This window comes from Amphiura filiformis, chromosome 14 (genome assembly GCF_039555335.1).
Source record: "Amphiura filiformis chromosome 14, Afil_fr2py, whole genome shotgun sequence".
Classification (NCBI taxonomy): domain Eukaryota; kingdom Metazoa; phylum Echinodermata; class Ophiuroidea; order Amphilepidida; family Amphiuridae; genus Amphiura; species Amphiura filiformis.
This window is the reverse complement of record NC_092641.1, coordinates 52,905,462-52,924,656: the sequence shown is the minus strand read 5'-3', so window position 1 is coordinate 52,924,656 and position 19,195 is coordinate 52,905,462. Positions and strand designations below refer to the sequence as shown.

The following is a 19,195-nucleotide window of genomic DNA, read 5'->3' as shown; positions in this document are numbered from 1 at the left end:
GTCAGAAAATGGCAAGTAGAAGTAGTTGAAAGTTATTTTAAAGGAGAAAATTAGAAATAAAAATAAAATAATTAATTATTTTGAGATTTTCAATTTTGGACGCGGGCGGTAAACAGGAAACTAATAATCAAGTGCGAAGGGCCTAAAGGAGATCAGAATGTTTAATATAAGGGGTGTCATGTCCACTCCTTGTGCATAATGTTTCGTAGGACGGAAAAAACTTTGATTTGATATAATGACATCATTAGCATAAAATCAATAGGTTACAAATACTTCAAATACTCAAAACAAGATGGCATTTTAATTTTGGGCAGGATCGTAAATGGAGAAATAGCCAAAAATCTGCCCGGAGTGATTTGTTCACAATTTGGGTTTTTTGCGAATTTGTGATGTTATTAATGTTAAAATATTGTCTGATAGTTTCAGACCGGAATATAACTGGCATCTTGTATTTTTGAGACATTTTTTCAAGGTAATTCCTACTTCTCAACATTGTCAATAATATTTTTAAAGGCCGATATCTCAATTTCCAATTTTATATTACCATATTACGAACTCATTATCTTCGCTTAGGAATGTCCGATTTCATTGGGGAAAATGGCGTTATGGAGCAAACTATCTCTATTATTAAGATATGTAAAAACCTCACGATTTATAACCTGCCCAAAAGTGTCTGATTTTGACATGACACGTCACATATGTTCAGGTAGCTAAACGGAATAGAGGCTAGCAATATGCTCTATAAGAGCACTACACAATAATACATGGTAGAAGATATCTCAAATTATATACCTCATAGATTCCTGTCATCTGATTAGTTGAATGTACAGTCATTGAATTAACTATGCCCTCAAAATGAATTATGGACCGGTCCATGGAAATGAACTATGGACCGGTCACGTGCGTCCTGATCAAACTGCCCAATCGCAACATACACGTATTTCGGTATATAAAACAAATATTGACTGCTTTATTCGGGACATGGTAAGATTATAGGCCCGCGGTGATCTCAAAACCATGCTATGACTCTCGGCTGCGTCTCGGGTCATAGCATGGTTTTGAGATCACCTAGGGCCTATAATCTTAACCATGCCCCTCATAGCAGTCAATATTTGTATACTATTCGCCATAGAACATGAAAATATATTCAGGTCTTTTAGCATACAATGTCAAGAATATCCACCGATAACAAACAATATTGTTAAAATAGGAGACTGTATTCCAAAGGACTGAATAACCAACATTCAAAGTTCACTTTTTTCTTCAAGTGGTATAACTGTATTGGGTGTGTACAACCACTTAACAAAACATAACATCTTACGGCAAAGCTAATTATCGTAGCCAAGAAGTGTCATAGTACGTGATCCATCATCACTCTATATAATATCATGAAGATATCGTGCATGGTAAACCCCCATCAATCAATCGGTTCCACGGTGTTTAAATTTGTACTCAATGTTCATTGCAATAGGGAAACCACCCAAAGTGACATCTTGTGTGTGCATCATATATGACGCTGTACTTCCCCCATATTCCTTGCACTACTTGCGCCGCATTTAGATAGATTTAGCAAAACGTACAAACATCCTAATTTTCCCGTATGTGATTTGTAGCTCACTAAGTGGTATTTTATCAGAAACAAAAGTCAACCCCGATTTATAAAACACCTGCAGGAAATACTCACGTTGTAGCTTTCAAACAGCAACAGTTAGATTCAGGTTGTTGCTTTTGAGCTTCTGACACTTAGGGTTAGTGAATAGCACAGAGGGTGAAAGTGGTATAGTTATGAAGCAATTGCGACAGCTTCCTACGGCTACGGTAGAAGATTGAAGGATTTAACATTAAGGCAAGTGAGATGACAGGAGCTATATCATTTTCTAAAGTTAGATATTTAACTCGACATGTGCAGTACATTTCTTAATTTATAGATAAATATTAATACGACCTTAAGAAATGGGTCAATGAAGCCAATATATTTGAATTTATATTTCCACATATCTTGCGGTTTTTTTTATTTTATTTAAGAGCAATACTATAATAAAACGAAAGTTTTGGGTTCCTTCGAGAAAATTCGTGCACATTGGGAAGAAATTACACCCACTATATCAAGCTTTGGGATATCCTTTATAGAACCCATGCCAATCATCTTGTGCGTCAGCTTTATTTGTCTTTTTGAGTCCAAATACACGGCTAGGTCAGTCTCGATATTCTCCAAGTTCAACCTGCCTGAAGTGGTACTGTTGACCGACCGCGTGTGCTTTTTAACAGATTGTTTCGACTGTTAAATTTAAAAGTTAAATATGAGTATAATGATCACTGGGGTAGCATATAAATGAAATAAAGTCAATCATAATAGAAAAGTAATTACAACCATGGTTTTCTAATTAACCCTAACGTCCTAGGAGTGGTTTGGTGGGAAGCACTTCGTAGGTTGTGGCCTTTTAGTTTAATGGCACGTTAGAGTTCACAGGTTGTGAGAGGTGGCATTTATAATTGCCTTCACTGACTATATACCAGTCAGTGATAAGTTTTAGTCATTTTGGCGTTCCCTAGCCTAATGAAATACGAAAGCTAATTCGTATTACATTTGTTTTCGACCGGGTTTGTGACATGCAATCATTGTTATTAGTGATAAATGAGCAGAATCTTTGTTTCATGAGCAACAATATACAATCCACCTTAATGGGTGTAATTCTGTCAGATTTCAGATAATCGTACCCATAGGGGGCAAGCTGGGTCACTCTAAATGGGAAATTTTAGACAATGTTTTGTATTGTATCTTTTAAAGTAATAATGATACACAAGTACATAAAAGTATATATTTTAAGAAAGAAATTAATGTAAGAAATCCAATTAGAATGGCAAAAATTGTGAGAAAAATTTTTGTCAACCACAACAACTTACCATAAATTTCCAAATCAATGAAAATTGATAATTTATGTTTTGAATTTTTGAATCAGGACCTTACACTATTTTCAAAATCAAAAGTAAACTTTTGAGCCTTTTTTGACCCATATTTTTAAAACAAAGACAAAATTCTAAAATTTGCGAGCTCTTGAAAGTACGGAGTTCCATGCTGGGGAACCATGTTGTGTTGTAAAATCTAATCAGAACTTGAGATGGCTGTATAATATCAGTATATAAATTAGTACTGACTTGAGTTTGTTCGTATCTTTCTTCTTCAATTAATTTGTAATCAGTTGATATCCTAGTGAGCTCAATCATCCATCATTATAGAACAGCTATAGAATAGATGTAAGAGGAGAGTAAAGAGGGTTCCTGGTAACTTGATGAAGACGTACACTATTGTAAGCAAGCGCTAAATGCTGTATATGTGATGCGATCAAGAAAATCAGTCGGAACTCGGAAATATTAAATTTTTAGTTTCTTATAGAATAGTAAAAAGCATTTAAAAATCTGGATTTTGCAGAAAACCCCAATGAAATTGATCAACCAGTTCTAAAGATATGAGCAATTAAAGAGTTTCCAAAACAAAAGGAAAAAGAAGGAAATATTTCCTTTGTTTGGCTATATCTCAAAATCAATATTTCCGAGTTCCGACTGATTTTGCTTGATCGCATCACATATTATCAATGTTAGGTCATTTATCTACAAAGGCGTAGATCCGAAGGGGGGGGGGGGTCGCACTCATTTGTACTATAAGCTTATTCTGAGCTAAAAGGTGCTAGATGCACTATACTTCAAGAAAGTTTTTCCAACCCCATCCTCCAATGTCAAAAAGAAATCTACGCCACTGTTATCTACTGATGAGCGTATGGTGGCTATCATTTGAAGACGGAGTTTGAATTATTATGTTCCTTGTAGTATATCTATGAATATTCTCAATCATCCAGGTAGTAGAGTATTGAGGCAATCCTGTGTGTAATTTAGGTTAATTTTGATGGACAGGATTTTAAGATATGACCTTGTGAAAAATTATAAGTTTCTTTTCTGGCTTAGTGTAGTTTTATTCCAGCATAAAAGATTAAAAGCGTTGTTTCTTACAATATTGTGCGATTTAAAACACCATTTATTTGGTAAAGCAAATAGAAAGGGAAGCAGAATAATTATGTGCCTTTAAATTACACAGCACATTTTTTTCTAATGTAATCTCACTGCATTCCATCATACCATTGTTTACTGCTTTACAATGTAATCTGTTCAGTGCGTCTGTTTTGTTCAATAACCCAATGATATGTAAATGTTACTCATATTATTGTTTTATCAGAGTGGAAATGCGAATAACACTTACACAACAAGTACATATGCCTCACTATGTCATGCCTCATATGTCACTATTGTGTACACCTTTTTATCAAGAGATCTGTTATCTTCAATCTGTCCTCTTCAATGTGACCTATTTTCAAAATAACACAAACTAACCCGGGCCCCTGGTTGAAGGTGTATGAGGGTGAACCACGGTTTCGGGTTACCGTTTCAGTGATTTTGGTATATCGATTGTTGGGTTTTTAGTGAAGACAAATGTACTCAATTGGGTCCTCTTATAAAAGTAACATTGACAGCTTTGGGTGCTTTTTTCGAACAAAATGGTATATTGATGAGATGTAAAATCAGCAAAAAGTAGCTGGAGAAAATCAGCATCCAAACGTCAGCGTGGTACACCATCTTACACATGTTTTTGAAGATACCCCCTGGCAAGATAACAAGTAACTTGTAGTTTCTTACATGAAATAGACTAAAAGTAGATTTTTGCTATTGTATACACTTGCTATTATCAGGAGCTAATTAGGAACCTTTCCTTTTCAGTGACCTAGTTTCAAAATAACACAAACAAACTAGTAAACCGTTTCCTCTTTTTAGACATTTCTCATGTAGTCCAACCAATTCATGTTTACAATTACTCACTGTTTTTGAATGGTATCCTCCCACATAGCCATGCCATTGCTTTAATGCAAAGTGATATGGATTCAGCTGTGGATTGACAATGCTTCGCAATGCTTCTTTTGTACTTTTTCAATACTATTGATACCCATGTTGCTACAAAGATAATATAGCCTCACCACAACATCTTAAGTAACCTTTGTTCAAGATCTCGCAAAACATGTTGAACTAAAATTATTATCGTAGTGAATAAATAGAAGCGTATTTTGACACGAAATACCATTTACTGGAAATATAAAGAAAAGAGTGTGCGCTCATAAACTTCGTTTACCACTTGTTTCGTCTTTTACTGTAACTGTTTATACACGTTTTAATATCCTTTATTATTTCTGTCACCTGAAAAAATTGGGTCCGGTCAAATAGCCTCTGCGGCAGATTGTGGTCTTGTGACTTTAAATATAACGTCATGTGTATTGTTTAGTAACGCCTCTGCGGCAGACTGTGGTCTTGTGACCCTAAATATGACGTCATGTGAATTGATTAGTAACGTAAAAAAAAGATACTGTGATGTTGCTCTGCCACCCCCACCCCAACTTAAGATTATCCGAAGTAGGGATTTTATTATGACGTCATTAAAGACTTTACATGATTTCATAATAAAGGGATTATCAGAAGTAGATGGGAAGTAGTCACATTACTACCATCTGCTGAAGACGCTCGTCGACCCAACAAAAACGTTCCAAGAGAGGAAACATTACACAGTGTTGAGGTAAAAACTTTGACAAATTTGAAATGCCAGCGAACACCAGTTTTAGAAGCACAAAATGTACCCATTTAACCTTACTATTAGCATTTACCTGAATTCTAAAGCGACCCAATCCTTCGATCATTACTCTAGAAAATTGGCGTACTTATTCTTCAATATGAGCCTTTTTTGTCAAATGAATTGAGTACACCCTACGACATGGTAATAATATGAACTGTCAAATGCTGCCCGGCAATTACAATATAATAATAATAAAAAAATTATGATGATAAAAATAATAAATATTGAAAAATAGTTAATACATTTTAAATAAATTTTACAATTCTGCGCTACTTTTTTTTATGAACTTGTAAATAGGATGGTTTCAATTGGTAGGCTTATTGATTATGATGCCACAGTGATATATTTAATATGAAATTATGGTATAATATGAGTGGTAACCGTAATAAGGAATATTAAAGAACGACTAAACGACAAAGAAGTTTAATATTAACATGATTAAAGTATTTCACATAATAAAAATTGCATTAGAACAAGATTTTTGACTGACTCGACCTCACTGAAATATCCATACCACGTAATAAACAAAATATCCGAAGTAATGAAATAAAAAATATTTGAAGTAATAAAATTGTTGGAAAGAAGCTGTGTTCCTACGAGACTTTCATTAGAAGCAGATTAACTATAATAAAACACAGTATAAATTTTACAACTATATTGGAATTTACGCATCAGTAAACACGATTTTTGGCCCTGTAAGAAACTCGATGAAAGCGCGATGTGTCATAATTTGTGGTTATCATTTTACAGAATTTCTTGAAGGAGTTCACACAATGATTAACACAGATGTCATGGTCATCGGTACTGAAGCAAGACTTTTGACAGAGTGTCAAAATTAATTACATAGTTGTTACTTCACCCACCTTAAACTTACGCAGCGGAACCGTTTATTTATGACGTGGCACCACAATATACCATGTGACAATTTGAGTGTAAATAAGACGCTTTTGAGATATTATGTAATATATTATACTCACTGTATAAAGCTATTGCCACCTGTGCTAGAATAGTAAAGAGAATTAAGATACATATTTATTTAACCTTTGCACTACGACACAATTTTTGATGTGATTATTTTATTAATGTTTCTAACAAAATTTTTCAATTCTAGACCTTAAAATCACAAACAGCTATCACACTAATATACACATATATTTTCAGCTATTTTTAATAATATTTTATTTCATTTTCACATTTTGCATTTTTCTGCATTTTTGTGGTTTTGTTTCTTCTATTAGTGTGCATATTATTGAGGGCGCCATTTGCATAAATTTAGCCCAATGAATATGAGTTATTCCTTCATTTCATGATGAAAAGTAGATTGAAACTTGTTTGTTATATGTTACTCATTTTTATGTTTTAATGCCATTATACAAGTGCTTGCCACTTGTAAAGATTAAATATAAATAGCACCATCAGTGTTCAACTTTGCTTAAAAATGAGTACAGTTCTACATGCCATCAAACGACCGTGACGAAGGATGGGTGGTGGTGAGGGCGCTTGTCGTCCGGCATATAAACGCTCACATTTACACCCAAATGGCTCAAGCTAATTGCAGATCCATCCTTTCAGTTCATTTTAGTGATAACTAATTTACATTCCCCACACCTTACTCGAGGTAAGATCATCAAACATCGAGTGTAGGTGGGGTTGTGGTTAAAATAACAGAACATCCGGGAAAAATCGAACGTTAGTGGGATTTTGCCGAAAGCTTTTTCCATTTGTACTTTTGTACATACAAAATTTCCCAAATTTGTTGCAGTTGGTGCATTGTGATAAATACAATGTCACAATTTTGTATTAAAGTTTTCTGTTCCAGGATAGAGTAATTTTACCACCGTTTAAATTATTACGATCAAAACTTGACAAATATAATTATGATTGTTCCGAGTTTTGTTGCATCAATTTGAAAAATTGAACTAATACGTAGTGTTACTACTAGTCCTATGAAAATACTGATAACTAATAAAGCAAACGCGATCTAGAATTATTAATTAAGTAAATAGCAAAATATATGAAAGTTCTAATTATCATTTTCAGCTAGTGTTGTAATAAATATAAGTCAAAGTCAAAATTAACACATCATCCCACACACAAAAACACATAAACAAACACACCAGCTAATAAGCTTCTTTTTTTTACAATTCTAGTCTGCTATTGTGACCATCCATCACATATGGGCTGTATCGTTGGCAGAGCTAGTTTTTGAGATATGTTCCATTGAAACAAAAGAAAACAAAGGATTTCAAAACCCATTTATTATTGTTACTCCCTTGCAAACAGGCAATAGGGACACGTAATATATCGTTGTAAAGTTATTTTGTGGAAAGCTTGCTTGTCTAATATTCTCAACAAGTGAATATGCCGATATTGCAACGCACTTGTGGAAGCTTGTTGTGAAGCTTATTTTGTGGGAAATTTGCTTGTCTAATATTCTCAACAAGTGAATATGCCGATATTGCAACGCACTTGTGGAAGCTTGTTGTGAAGCTTATTTTGTGGGAAATTTGCTTGTCTAATATTCTCAACAAGTGAATATGCGATATTGCAACGCACTTCTGGTTACTTGTTGTGAAGCTTATTTTGTGGAAAAGTTGCTTGTCTAATATTCTCAACAAGTGAATATATCGATATTGCAACGGACTTGTGGTTGCTTTTTGTGAAGCTTATTTTGTGGAAAATTTGCTTGTCTAATACTCTCAACAAGTGAATATGCCGATATTGCAATGCACTTGTGGTTACTTGTTGTGAAGCTTATTTTGTGGAAAATTTGCTTGTCTAATATTCTCAACAAGTGAATATGCCGATATTGCAACGCACTAGTGGATGCTTTTTGTGAAGCTTATTTTGTGGAAAACTTGCTTTTCTAATATTCTCAACACGTGAATATGCGATATTGCAACGCACTTGTGCTGGGTTGTTGTGAAGCTTATTTTGTGGAAAAGTTGCTTGTCTAATATTCTCAACAAGTGAATATGCCGATATTACAACCCACGTGTGGTGGATGGTAACTTATGCTCACTGGTATTTACAACTCAAATATTGCAATAGCTCACAAATGGTTTATTTTATGTCCGTCAAAAGTCATATGATTCGCTGGAGAAAACGACAAAAAATTGAATATTTTTCATATACTTACGTCCATATCCTCCTCGTTTCTCCATTTCATATTGTAAATCTACCATTGCTCGCTTTACATATGGGTTAAGCATATTGTCCAATTCATAAGCGTCATCTTCTTGTTCCCAATCTTCTGGATAAATAAATGCTGCTGTTGTTACTGATATTGTAATCGTAACAATGACTAGTAAAAAGCACACTCTGGAAGTATTCATGGCTGTAAATTAAAGTAAGATAAAAACACAGAATCCAGTTAAGAAGTACGTATATCAGGAAAAACTCATAACAAGCTCTGGATGAATAACTATGTTAAGTGCACTTGGCTGGCTACCGGCGTACTACAATTGACGGGAATATTGTGTCAGTCAAATCGTGGTATTATTTGTTTTTTTTTTAAAGTCATGTCTCTTTGTTTTTTATTTTATATCATCTTATTCATTACAATGAAGAAAACTTTCAATGTACACAGTCTTGGTTAGTACCAAGAGGATGGTGGCACATAAGTCATAACCTAATATACTGTCCATGAATAACAAACATGCAGGAAATGTATGAAAACAAGTGTAGAAAAACAGTGCACAAATCGAAAATGGTTCTTATTTTGAATAAATAATAATAAAAGATGAAACGACAGCCAATTTGGATAGACTGTCTCTGCCTTCCTTAAAGGGGCATTTTGTGATCCACTTCCTCAATCCCCAAGAAAGTGGGAGGTGTTATACCTTAGGATTTCTTGCAGATTATGTCTTTTGACAAAGACATCGTCCAATTTGTAGTTTCTTCATTTCGACATACAGAAATAACAATGCGTTCCGTTATGAGGCACTATAACACAATGCAATTATATGCAACTCGCAAATTCAATGTTTGAAGCAATTGAAATTCTGGAGAGGTTTTTTGTGTGTTATCTATATTGCACCTTACATGCCCCTTACATAATTAGTATTCTCGCATGCAAGCTATGGATGTTGCTGGGCGTAAAATAGCAAACTTGCAATAAGACTAACTATAAACCTGAATCTTTAATAGCAGCGATAACAGCCTTTTTAATAGACTTGACAACATCTCTAGTTTCCTGTTCATGTCGGCTTTTTGTGATGATGTGTGATAATGGTGGTGATGGTGATGATGTTGATGATGATAATAATGATGATGATGATGTTGATGATGATGATGATGATGATGATGATGATGATGATGATGATGATGATGATGATGATGATGATGATGATGATTACGATTATGATGACGATGACGACGACGGGATTCTAATTCTTCTCCTCATATCTTCTCTCTTTTCTTTCTAAGCACGTCTACACTTTTTCTTTGTCTTGGATGAGACAACGCAATTGGTTTACAATAAGGCAAATTAATCAACCTGTTATTTTCACGTTTCCAAGTAACGTCCCAAAAGAGGAATGTTGTTAAAATTATCACAAGTGCTTGCGTCAGAAAAGTGACGCAAGAAGTGTTGACATTTCTTCATTTTGTTTTTGTCATTGGTACTAATCACAAACATTATAAATGCTATAAACGCTACCACGCCAACAAGTTAACCCCCAGCGAGTCTCAATGTTTTGCTGAGTTTAATAACAATAATCATTATCTATATTAAAGAAAGAGCACCAATGATGAAACTCTACACTCTATTGCGACATCAAATAAATAGTAATGTCAAAAATCAAATGTCAATCTGAAAAAATATTATCCCACTTGAGACGAACTAGACACTTAACTGTTCTATTAAGTCATCGAGCGAATGATATTCTCGAGGACTCCTGATTGTCATATTCCCGCGGCATTTAATAATCTGCCAATATCAATTGAAAAGCCAGTCAAAATCCCGTAAAATTTATTACATTGTCGTCAATTCGTGCGTGTACTCGATGCTTTTTGTTACTCCTTGAAAATGATATTTACTTCACTTGTTGTGAAATAAGGTTACTTGCCATTAGCACAAATAGTATATAGCTTTTAAAGTGGGTTTGTGATATAATGTATTAAAAATCACACATTTTACGGCTAGGTTAGAAATTGAATAGGTAAAAGTAAATATTATAAGTTGGTTTGAGCCTGGTCTGGGGTTCCATTCTTAGCCACGAATTTTATAGCATTTCAGTTTGTAACCTGTTAACCTTTTGAGGGAGTATAGTAGTATCAATATTAACACGGTGAAGGGCTTGGTCTTGGAGTAGACAAATATTCTCTGTTTTGGACATTAATCAAGGTCCTGTGCCCTCTGACATTTTCCTACAAAAAGTGTGAAAGCTACAAAAGAACACTGTTAGAACAACATCGCTACCGTATCCTTAGATACAATATTGTAAAAATGTTAAAGGACTTTATGAAGCTCGGGCAAACTGGTATGTAATAAATAAATTGAGAGAGTAGAATCTGTAATCTCACTTAGTCATGATTACATACTCTCTCACTGTATCGTAGAGGCCAGCTATTTATAGGTTAATAAACGCGTATCACTTGTTGGGAGTGAAATTGTACAAAATAATGCCCGCGTACAGAAATGTTGATGCGTCTAATGTACGAGCCCCGAAGGGGGGAGTGCATTAGACGCATGAACATCTCAGTACAAGTGCACTATTTTGTACAATTTCTCGAGCAACAAGTGATACGCATTTATTAACCTACTTCATACACGACTAAAAAATCCCGTGATTTTTGCAATTTTTATAACAAAATTGTCACTAAAAATGTTGGAAAATGCAACCTATATTAAGTGCATCCACCCGCAAGAAAAATGAACGCATCCGAAAGCACTGCGCGTACTACGTGGAGTGCGCGCCCGTGCAATTATACAATATTTATGCACGGGTAGTAATTTACTACAACGCTTGTTCTAATTGGTTCTCACTATCTATATATGAATACAATTTAATACGTAAACACCGATTTTGGTCTGAATCTACGATTTACGTTTCATAATTATGTGCAAAGGTGCATAACAGATGAAAAATATTGAGATCAAAATACCAAAAAGCTCAACCGGTAATAAATTACATGATTGAATTTAATGCTCGATGTAAAGTGTTTATAGATGCTTATTAAAAATCGTAACTTGATAACCTCTAACAACATGAACAAGATGTCTTTTATGTTTGTATTATGTTTTATTATTAAAAACGTTTAGAAGAAAATCATATATCCCCCATAATGCGGCGAAAAAAGTGTGATTGTATCAGATATTATGCATATGAACGGTCCATTTCTGAAAGCCTTTGCAAATTCAACCGATATTAAAATTGTGGTCGATGTCACTGCGCACATCATTTCTGCGCAGTTCAACGTGCGCAATGACGAAGTGCACATCATGTAGACATCCTTTGCAAAGGATTATGTGAATTATTGAAAAGGTGAATTATGCTAGCCAAAAGGAATATACGATAGACAAAACAGCGAATAATCAGGATTGACTGAAACAGTTGGAGCAAAATAGACTATAAAACAGATGCACAACATTAGTTATATACTAGTATTCTGGACCAGTTTTGCAATTAGTTGCAAATTTACAGGGTTTCCGAAGTGATAAATTAAAGATCGATTGTACGACTTTGTAAAACGATCACGGTCTGGTCTTATCACGGTCTAGTCTGGTCCCGAGTGTCGCTGCAAAAGAGAGATGTGCAATCTGGCCTGTAAACACAGGCATGCATATTTGCCTTTAACTTTATCAAAACTATTTGAAATTCACACTCCTAATGTTTTTTTATAGAGGGTTTTTGTGAAACTTTTTAATAACATTAAAATGGGTTGTATATAATAATTTATAAACAAAAAAGTCATACAAATGTTTTAAAATGTTTTGAAAAGTTGTCAAATGCTATTGTAATATATTTGTTGCAAAATTACGCCAATATTCAAAAGTTATGTTCAAATGTTTTATGGAACCTTTAATGCTCTGTGTGCTAGCCATGCGCTTCAACGGAAAAAGTTGAAGTTTTGAAATATTTTGTCCTCGAGCCATACTTGAAAAGTCTACTTTAGCGACCTCATTCTTACCAACCATTTTGATTTGAATAGACAATGAAGCCATTTATTGTCATCAGACAATCCATTCTAATAAAGCTAAACTCTAATAACCTTTTAATACGGTTCCAGTAATCTCCCAATGTACTTTTAAGTAATGCTTTCTATAATGAACATCGAGTAAATATTTACTGAGATATTGTGACGTTTTACATGTCTTAAGGTTACACGAAGAAACGTATAAAAAACGTAGAAAAGACGTATAAAGTTGTTCTCTAAAACCGCGTTTTCTCAGCAATCAAATATCGCAGTGAGTCAAATGTTGGTGCATGGATGTATCTTAACATTATTTTTGTGTGTTTATACACATTTTTAGAATCCGTTTGAAAATCCTTCGTTTAAATCATGTTTACGCACCATGTTCACAAGATCAAAAACACGTTCCATGCAGTTTTTTTCAAATATTCGCTCCGTATAAAACTACACCGAGTGATTGTTTTCTCCTTTTTTGTATTGTACTACAAATCGACCAAAGAAATAATGTTGCCATGGGGAAGAACCAAAAACAGTACCGATTAAATTTTATTAGCCCGTTTTGGGGAACAATTTTCGAGAATCTTGTACCACAAAACACTGTTATGTTACATTATCGATATCTGGATTGTGGAACATTAATTTTGATTTCTAACTGCCTACATTATTTCTCAAAAGTATGTCGATTCCTTTACCAATTGAATTTCACTCCAAATTTAAGCTACTTTTGCAAAAATTGAGGTTTTTCGCCATCGATACCTCCGACATTTACAGCGGTGATGAGATTGTTTATCATAAGAGCCTGGTATGCACTATTCCATAATACTCAGTTTGAGATCAATCGATTTCACAGATCACTCAGTAGCTCAATCGGTTAGCGCGCTGGACTCACGTTCGACTATAATACTAACTTGGAAAACTTTGGTACGTGTTCGAGTCCCTATGTGGTCTATTCCATCTATTTTATTTTATTTTTCTCTCACTTTTTTCTTTTTTCTTGTTCGTTTCTTTCTTTCTGACTGCAGCGATTGATTGTTTTTGCCCGTTTTTTTTTCATTATATAATTCAGGAATTTTTAGGCTATACTAGTCTAATAGGCGCGGCCTATGAATATATTTTTACAAATTAGATTAACAAAATATTGGTTGTTGGTTTTGTTACTGTTGTTGTAGTTATTGTTGTAGGCCTATATATTGCATATTCAGGGTATAAATAGGCATACTAGGCCTATTATAGCCTATAGAAGCATTGATTTATTTCACGACAGATATCATCCAGGATAATTTTAAAATTTAGAAATCCAAAGGAAAATTGCCGAAAACGGCTGCCCCACAATCCCCCCCCCCCCCCCATCAGCCCATATGGTCCTATCATGGTCGCCTCTTCCCTATCCCTGCAACATATAGGATGACTCACGAGCCGAGATTTGTCCGTGGCCCTAGTTCAGATTGATACACTATTGTACGCGTGAGTTCATTCTTTTCTGCATGGCTGTTTCCATTATTAACTTACGCCCCTCTGGAATCAAGCCTTGAAAATCAATTGTATTTAACCTTTAAAGCTTTTTGTCATCCAATTACACCACCACCTACTCCTCACGGTTTTATACGCAGCATCAAGGACGATGTCCATTAAAGACTATAATCATCATAATAGCTGCCTCGGGTGTTATTGCGTTTTTCGTAAGACCCTTGTTGCATATTGTTGATACTGTGAATATTATTTGTCTACCCTCCCAAGTAAACACGAAGTATATATATATTCTTATTGGGAGACAGATGTTTTTCAGTCAGTTTGCCCCAAAGCAAAAATACATAACTACAAGGAAATAACACATAAGATACGGTCTTCTTACTTATTTTAGGTTAATTCTTATCAAGATATGACAGCTTACTGTTACTTCTTCACAGAAATGACAATCTGCTGCCATGTCAAATGATGAATTAACCAATCAAGGGATCACAGACTTCCAGGCCTCTTCTTGGCCTTTCCTGTGATTCCTTCACTCTCACTTATAATTTTGTACGTATTCTATGGTTTTTGCTATTTGATGAGTGAAAAAATAAATGAATGAATGAATGAATGCATGAATGAACGAATGAATGAATGAATGAATACTTGGGAAACAAGTGTTTTTGAATCAGTCTGCCCCCAAAGTAAAAAGGCAGTAACTGCAAGTAAATTACATAACATATACTTCATTTTAGTTTGATAGGCAAATATTTTGAATCAGTCTGCCTCAATGTAAAAGGCAGCATTGCGAATAGATTTACGCTAGAACATTGTTATTGATGTAAATAACAGTATGCAGCAAGGATATAACAATCACAATGTATAACAATATGTGGCAAGTTATTATCGATTACAAATGAAACAGATGAAATTGGTGAAAGGTAGGTATAATTCACATTTATGAACAATTAGATCATTGTGGCAACAATATAAATAGATGTGGCTCTGAAATAATCAAGACAGTGTCTTGCGACGGTGATGAAGAGTACTTCCAAATTTCTTGTACTTCAGGGAAACCCGGGGTGATATTAAAACACGATTTATTATCTGCAGTAAATCTAAGCGTACGCGTGCAACGGTAATTGCTTCTTTATTTGACTTCAGAGAATGACGAAGTCTCTGAATATGACATCGTCAACGATGGATTTCTCTAATGTCTCAATGGCACCAGAGGAAGAGATGTCAGATAATACTAGACCTTTTCCACAAATTCCCGAAAGACCGACTGGCTGCGATTTTTTCCTTTACACTTTGTACTTTTCTGAAGGATTTTGCATTAAGTTATTTGTGTATAACAACTTCGAGAAGCTCATTATAACTGTTCTATTTCCCATTGTTCTTGTTCTTGGATTCATCGGTAATGTTGCATTTTTGTTCGTAATTGCTCGAGTCAGAGAAATGCATACATTGACCAACATTTACCTCGCCAATCTAGCAGTGGCGGATCTGGTCTACATTACAATGACGTCGGTTAAGTACTCTGTTCAGTATGCGATATCCAACGGCATGAGAGACTCGAGCATTTTTCGAACAAACGCCCAATGTTTCATTGGGACTTGTATCGAATATGCAACATTTTATGCTTCGTTGTCGCTGGTAACGCTTGTGACTTTTGAAAGATTCCTGGCAATTTGCTATCCACTAAAGCTTCGCGCGGTTAACACCAAGAAACGAACGATTACTTTGGTAGTCATGTCATGGGCTATCGCCGTTGTAATGTCCGCAACATTAGTAGCACCAGGAGGTGGAAAGGTTAGAAAATTCTGTATTAAATGGCCGTCAGAAAAACGTTGGCAAATGTTTCCAACTGTCAAATACGCGTGCATACGCATGCATGAAATGTATAACGATATCGGTCTTCTTGCAACGCCTGTACCGTTTATTACAGTGTTCTTAATCAATGTCATACTCTATGGCAAAATCATTGTACGGCTCAGCAATCGTACTGTCACACAAAACCAAGAACAAGCTGGACAAGATAGCACCAACAAAATTCGCAATCAAATTGCCAGAATGCTAATTATCAACGGCATCATTTTCTTTCTGTGTCTTGCACCGTATCAATACAACCAGGTTTATATATTCCTCATTCAACACACTAACATCCGCAATGACGACGTTAACTGGTTGGCTATAAAATGGGCGGCAAGATGCTTGCTATTTCTCAATTCTGCAGTTAACCCATATGTGTACGGTTTTACTAACCCAAGATATCGTTCAGCATTCATGAAGGCCATCGGACGTGAGGAGATTGATTCAAAAGAGAAAACGAAAACTTCATCTATTTCGCAGAACATTACGAAGTGAGACAAAATACGAACCGAACAGTCTTTATCTTATCATAACCAAAAGATGTCGAGAAAGACTGGAAGAAACTGTATATATTTATATAAAAAAAGAGCTTAATATTAATAAATTTCAAATTGTAGAATTACACAATAAGCATGCCCGGCTATAAAGTTTTAATAGTTAACACGTCGCTGGTCACAAAGGACTATTTGTCGGCATATAAAATGCACCGCTCTATTCAGAATATGGGAAACGTTGCACAGGTCCTATTTCAACTTGGATTTGCGTCGGATTTGCATAACTCTTCATAAAATGTCGGAAAAATATGAATGTATCGTATAGAAAATGTTTCTGTGCAATTATATAATATAAGTTTATGGGATGCTCTTAAAAAGTTAGTTACTTAAAAGTAAAGGCAGTCAAGCACTTCACTGTATTTGCACCATCAGTATCACAGAACATCACGCAGTGATGCGGTATTCCTAAAACGAATACTTAACTGTCTTTATCGTATCGTAGCAAAAATATGTATCGTGTGAAAAACCCTTTGAATATTGCTATAAATTAAATTAATATAATTATGTACTGTTGAAAATAAAACCTGTAAATATTGCTATAGATTAAATTAATGTGTATGTGCCATCGAAAAGAAATTATAAATTAAAGTAATGTATATGTACCGTGGAAAACAAAGTGTAAATGTTGCTATAAATTAAATTAATCTGTACCGTGGACAAAAAAAACACACACACACAAAAACAAAACAAAACAAAACAAAACAAAACAAAACAAAACAAAACAAGCAAACAGAAAAACTGTAAATATTGCTATCAATGAAATTAATATATGTACCGTGGAAAAGTAGTATATGTAATGTTGATATGATTCAAAACACGATGAAGGTCATTTCAAGGTCAACCAAAGGTCAAATTAGTTTATTAGATATATTGTTATCGAACTTAGTACCGACATTTTCCACGATGTTGACCATTTTGTCCATAGTAAGGTCATCAGAGGTCATTCCAAGGTCACAGCTGGACTTCGTGGCCTTTCACGCTCAGAGGCTGTTTGCGTTTGGCGCTATATTAAATATCTCTTTATTTAATATTATTATTATATTATTATTATTATTATTATTATTATTATTATTATTATTATTATTATAAATTAAAGATCGATCGAAAGACGTTGTAAGAGGATCAAGGTGGCTTAGCGGTAAAGCGATTGAACCCGTAATCATAGGGTCGCGGGTTCGAGTCACATGCTGGGGAGGTAAATATATTTGTTTGTGCAGGAGAAGTGGCGGACCCTCACAACAACATCATACAAGGCTGAATCTGGTCCCAAGTCGCTTCGAAAGAGATAGCAATCGGTCTGTAATCACAGACATGCACTTTTATCTTTTACCTTACCAAAACGAGCCTCCGGAACAAGTTTGACATATCATTTCCAGATGGTTTAAAGCTTATGGTTCTGAGCTAATTGATATGTTATTTCCCAAGGTTGTGTATTGTAATGCTATATGCTCATACAGATATAAAGAAGAAGGAAGTTTGTTTGGTTGTGACACTTAATGGAATTTGTATATCAATTTCATGCTTAAATCATGATATGTGATGGGAAGAAAAAACCAAAACAAAATGAATCAATCCTTCGTAATTTCCTTCATGCTAATGCATTTATTTCTAAATTTATATGAGCGAACCGAGATCGAGTGATGACAGATACTTGCTTCTTGCCAGGCGGCGGGTGACATGATCGAGCCGGCAACTTATGAAACCGCCCGGCCGTATGGCATTTTCCAATATACTCTGTTAGTTTTGTGGGGTTCATTATCGAACCCCAACGGTTTTAGCTTGTATTTATATTATTTATCAACATAGGCCTATTTGTTTGTGATATATTTCAAGCGTTTTAAAATTTCAAAATAATCCCATTCAATTACACGGTTGACGATGAAAATTTACTGAATTTAGAGAATGCAATGCGGCCACCACCTGCTTCTTGCCTCAATTCACAGAATAACAAACGTGATATGCTATTGCACTGTTAAAGTTTCTGTTGTTATAATATTAATTTGTTCGTCTAAATTGAACTTGATGATGGTTCCGCAATACAAGGATACTCTATCTGTGTGATAAAGTGCACATAATAAAACAGGTATCATCAGTGTTTTACACCATGCATACGGCGGGACTCTGACAAGGGATGATGGATAAAGTAAAATTGAGGCATCGTCTACACATAGTGCTACTGGAGCATTAACCTTAACCGTAAACCTTCCCCAAACTTTAACCTGTACCAACGTTATTGTACTCCTGGGGCACTGTGTTCGAACGTTGGGTCAATGTGGCCACACATCCCGTCACCCGTTTTCAGTGAGTGGCGTCCCCGGTCCCTATAGCTAATGGTTAACCAAACTCACCTTTTTTATACATTTATAAAACTTAAGCATGATTTAGCAGTTAGGACGCGGGACTACCGATTGTTATTGTTCTGCAAGGCTCACTCAGTCATTTAATAAGGCAATACAAACGATCGAATTTGGTATTCAAATGAACAAAATTTTGAGTTACACCTTTTCAGTGTAAA

At 34.9% G+C, this 19,195-nt stretch overlaps 1 protein-coding gene across 2 annotated transcripts in view; it reads right to left on the bottom strand.

Moving 5' to 3' along the window:
* The window catches only part of LOC140170292 (uncharacterized), a 48,824-nt gene that overhangs the window by 12,466 nt on the left and 17,163 nt on the right, over window positions 1-19,195 (bottom strand). The window contains exon 2 of one of the 2 annotated variants that reach the window (XM_072193662.1): window positions 8,808-9,005. In XM_072193662.1, coding sequence (XP_072049763.1) covers window positions 8,808-9,003 — 196 coding nt within the window. In that variant the 5' untranslated portion in view covers window positions 9,004-9,005. Of the gene's footprint in view, window positions 1-8,807; window positions 9,117-19,195 lie in introns of those variants that run through there. The other variant, XM_072193663.1, reaches the window with a different exon arrangement.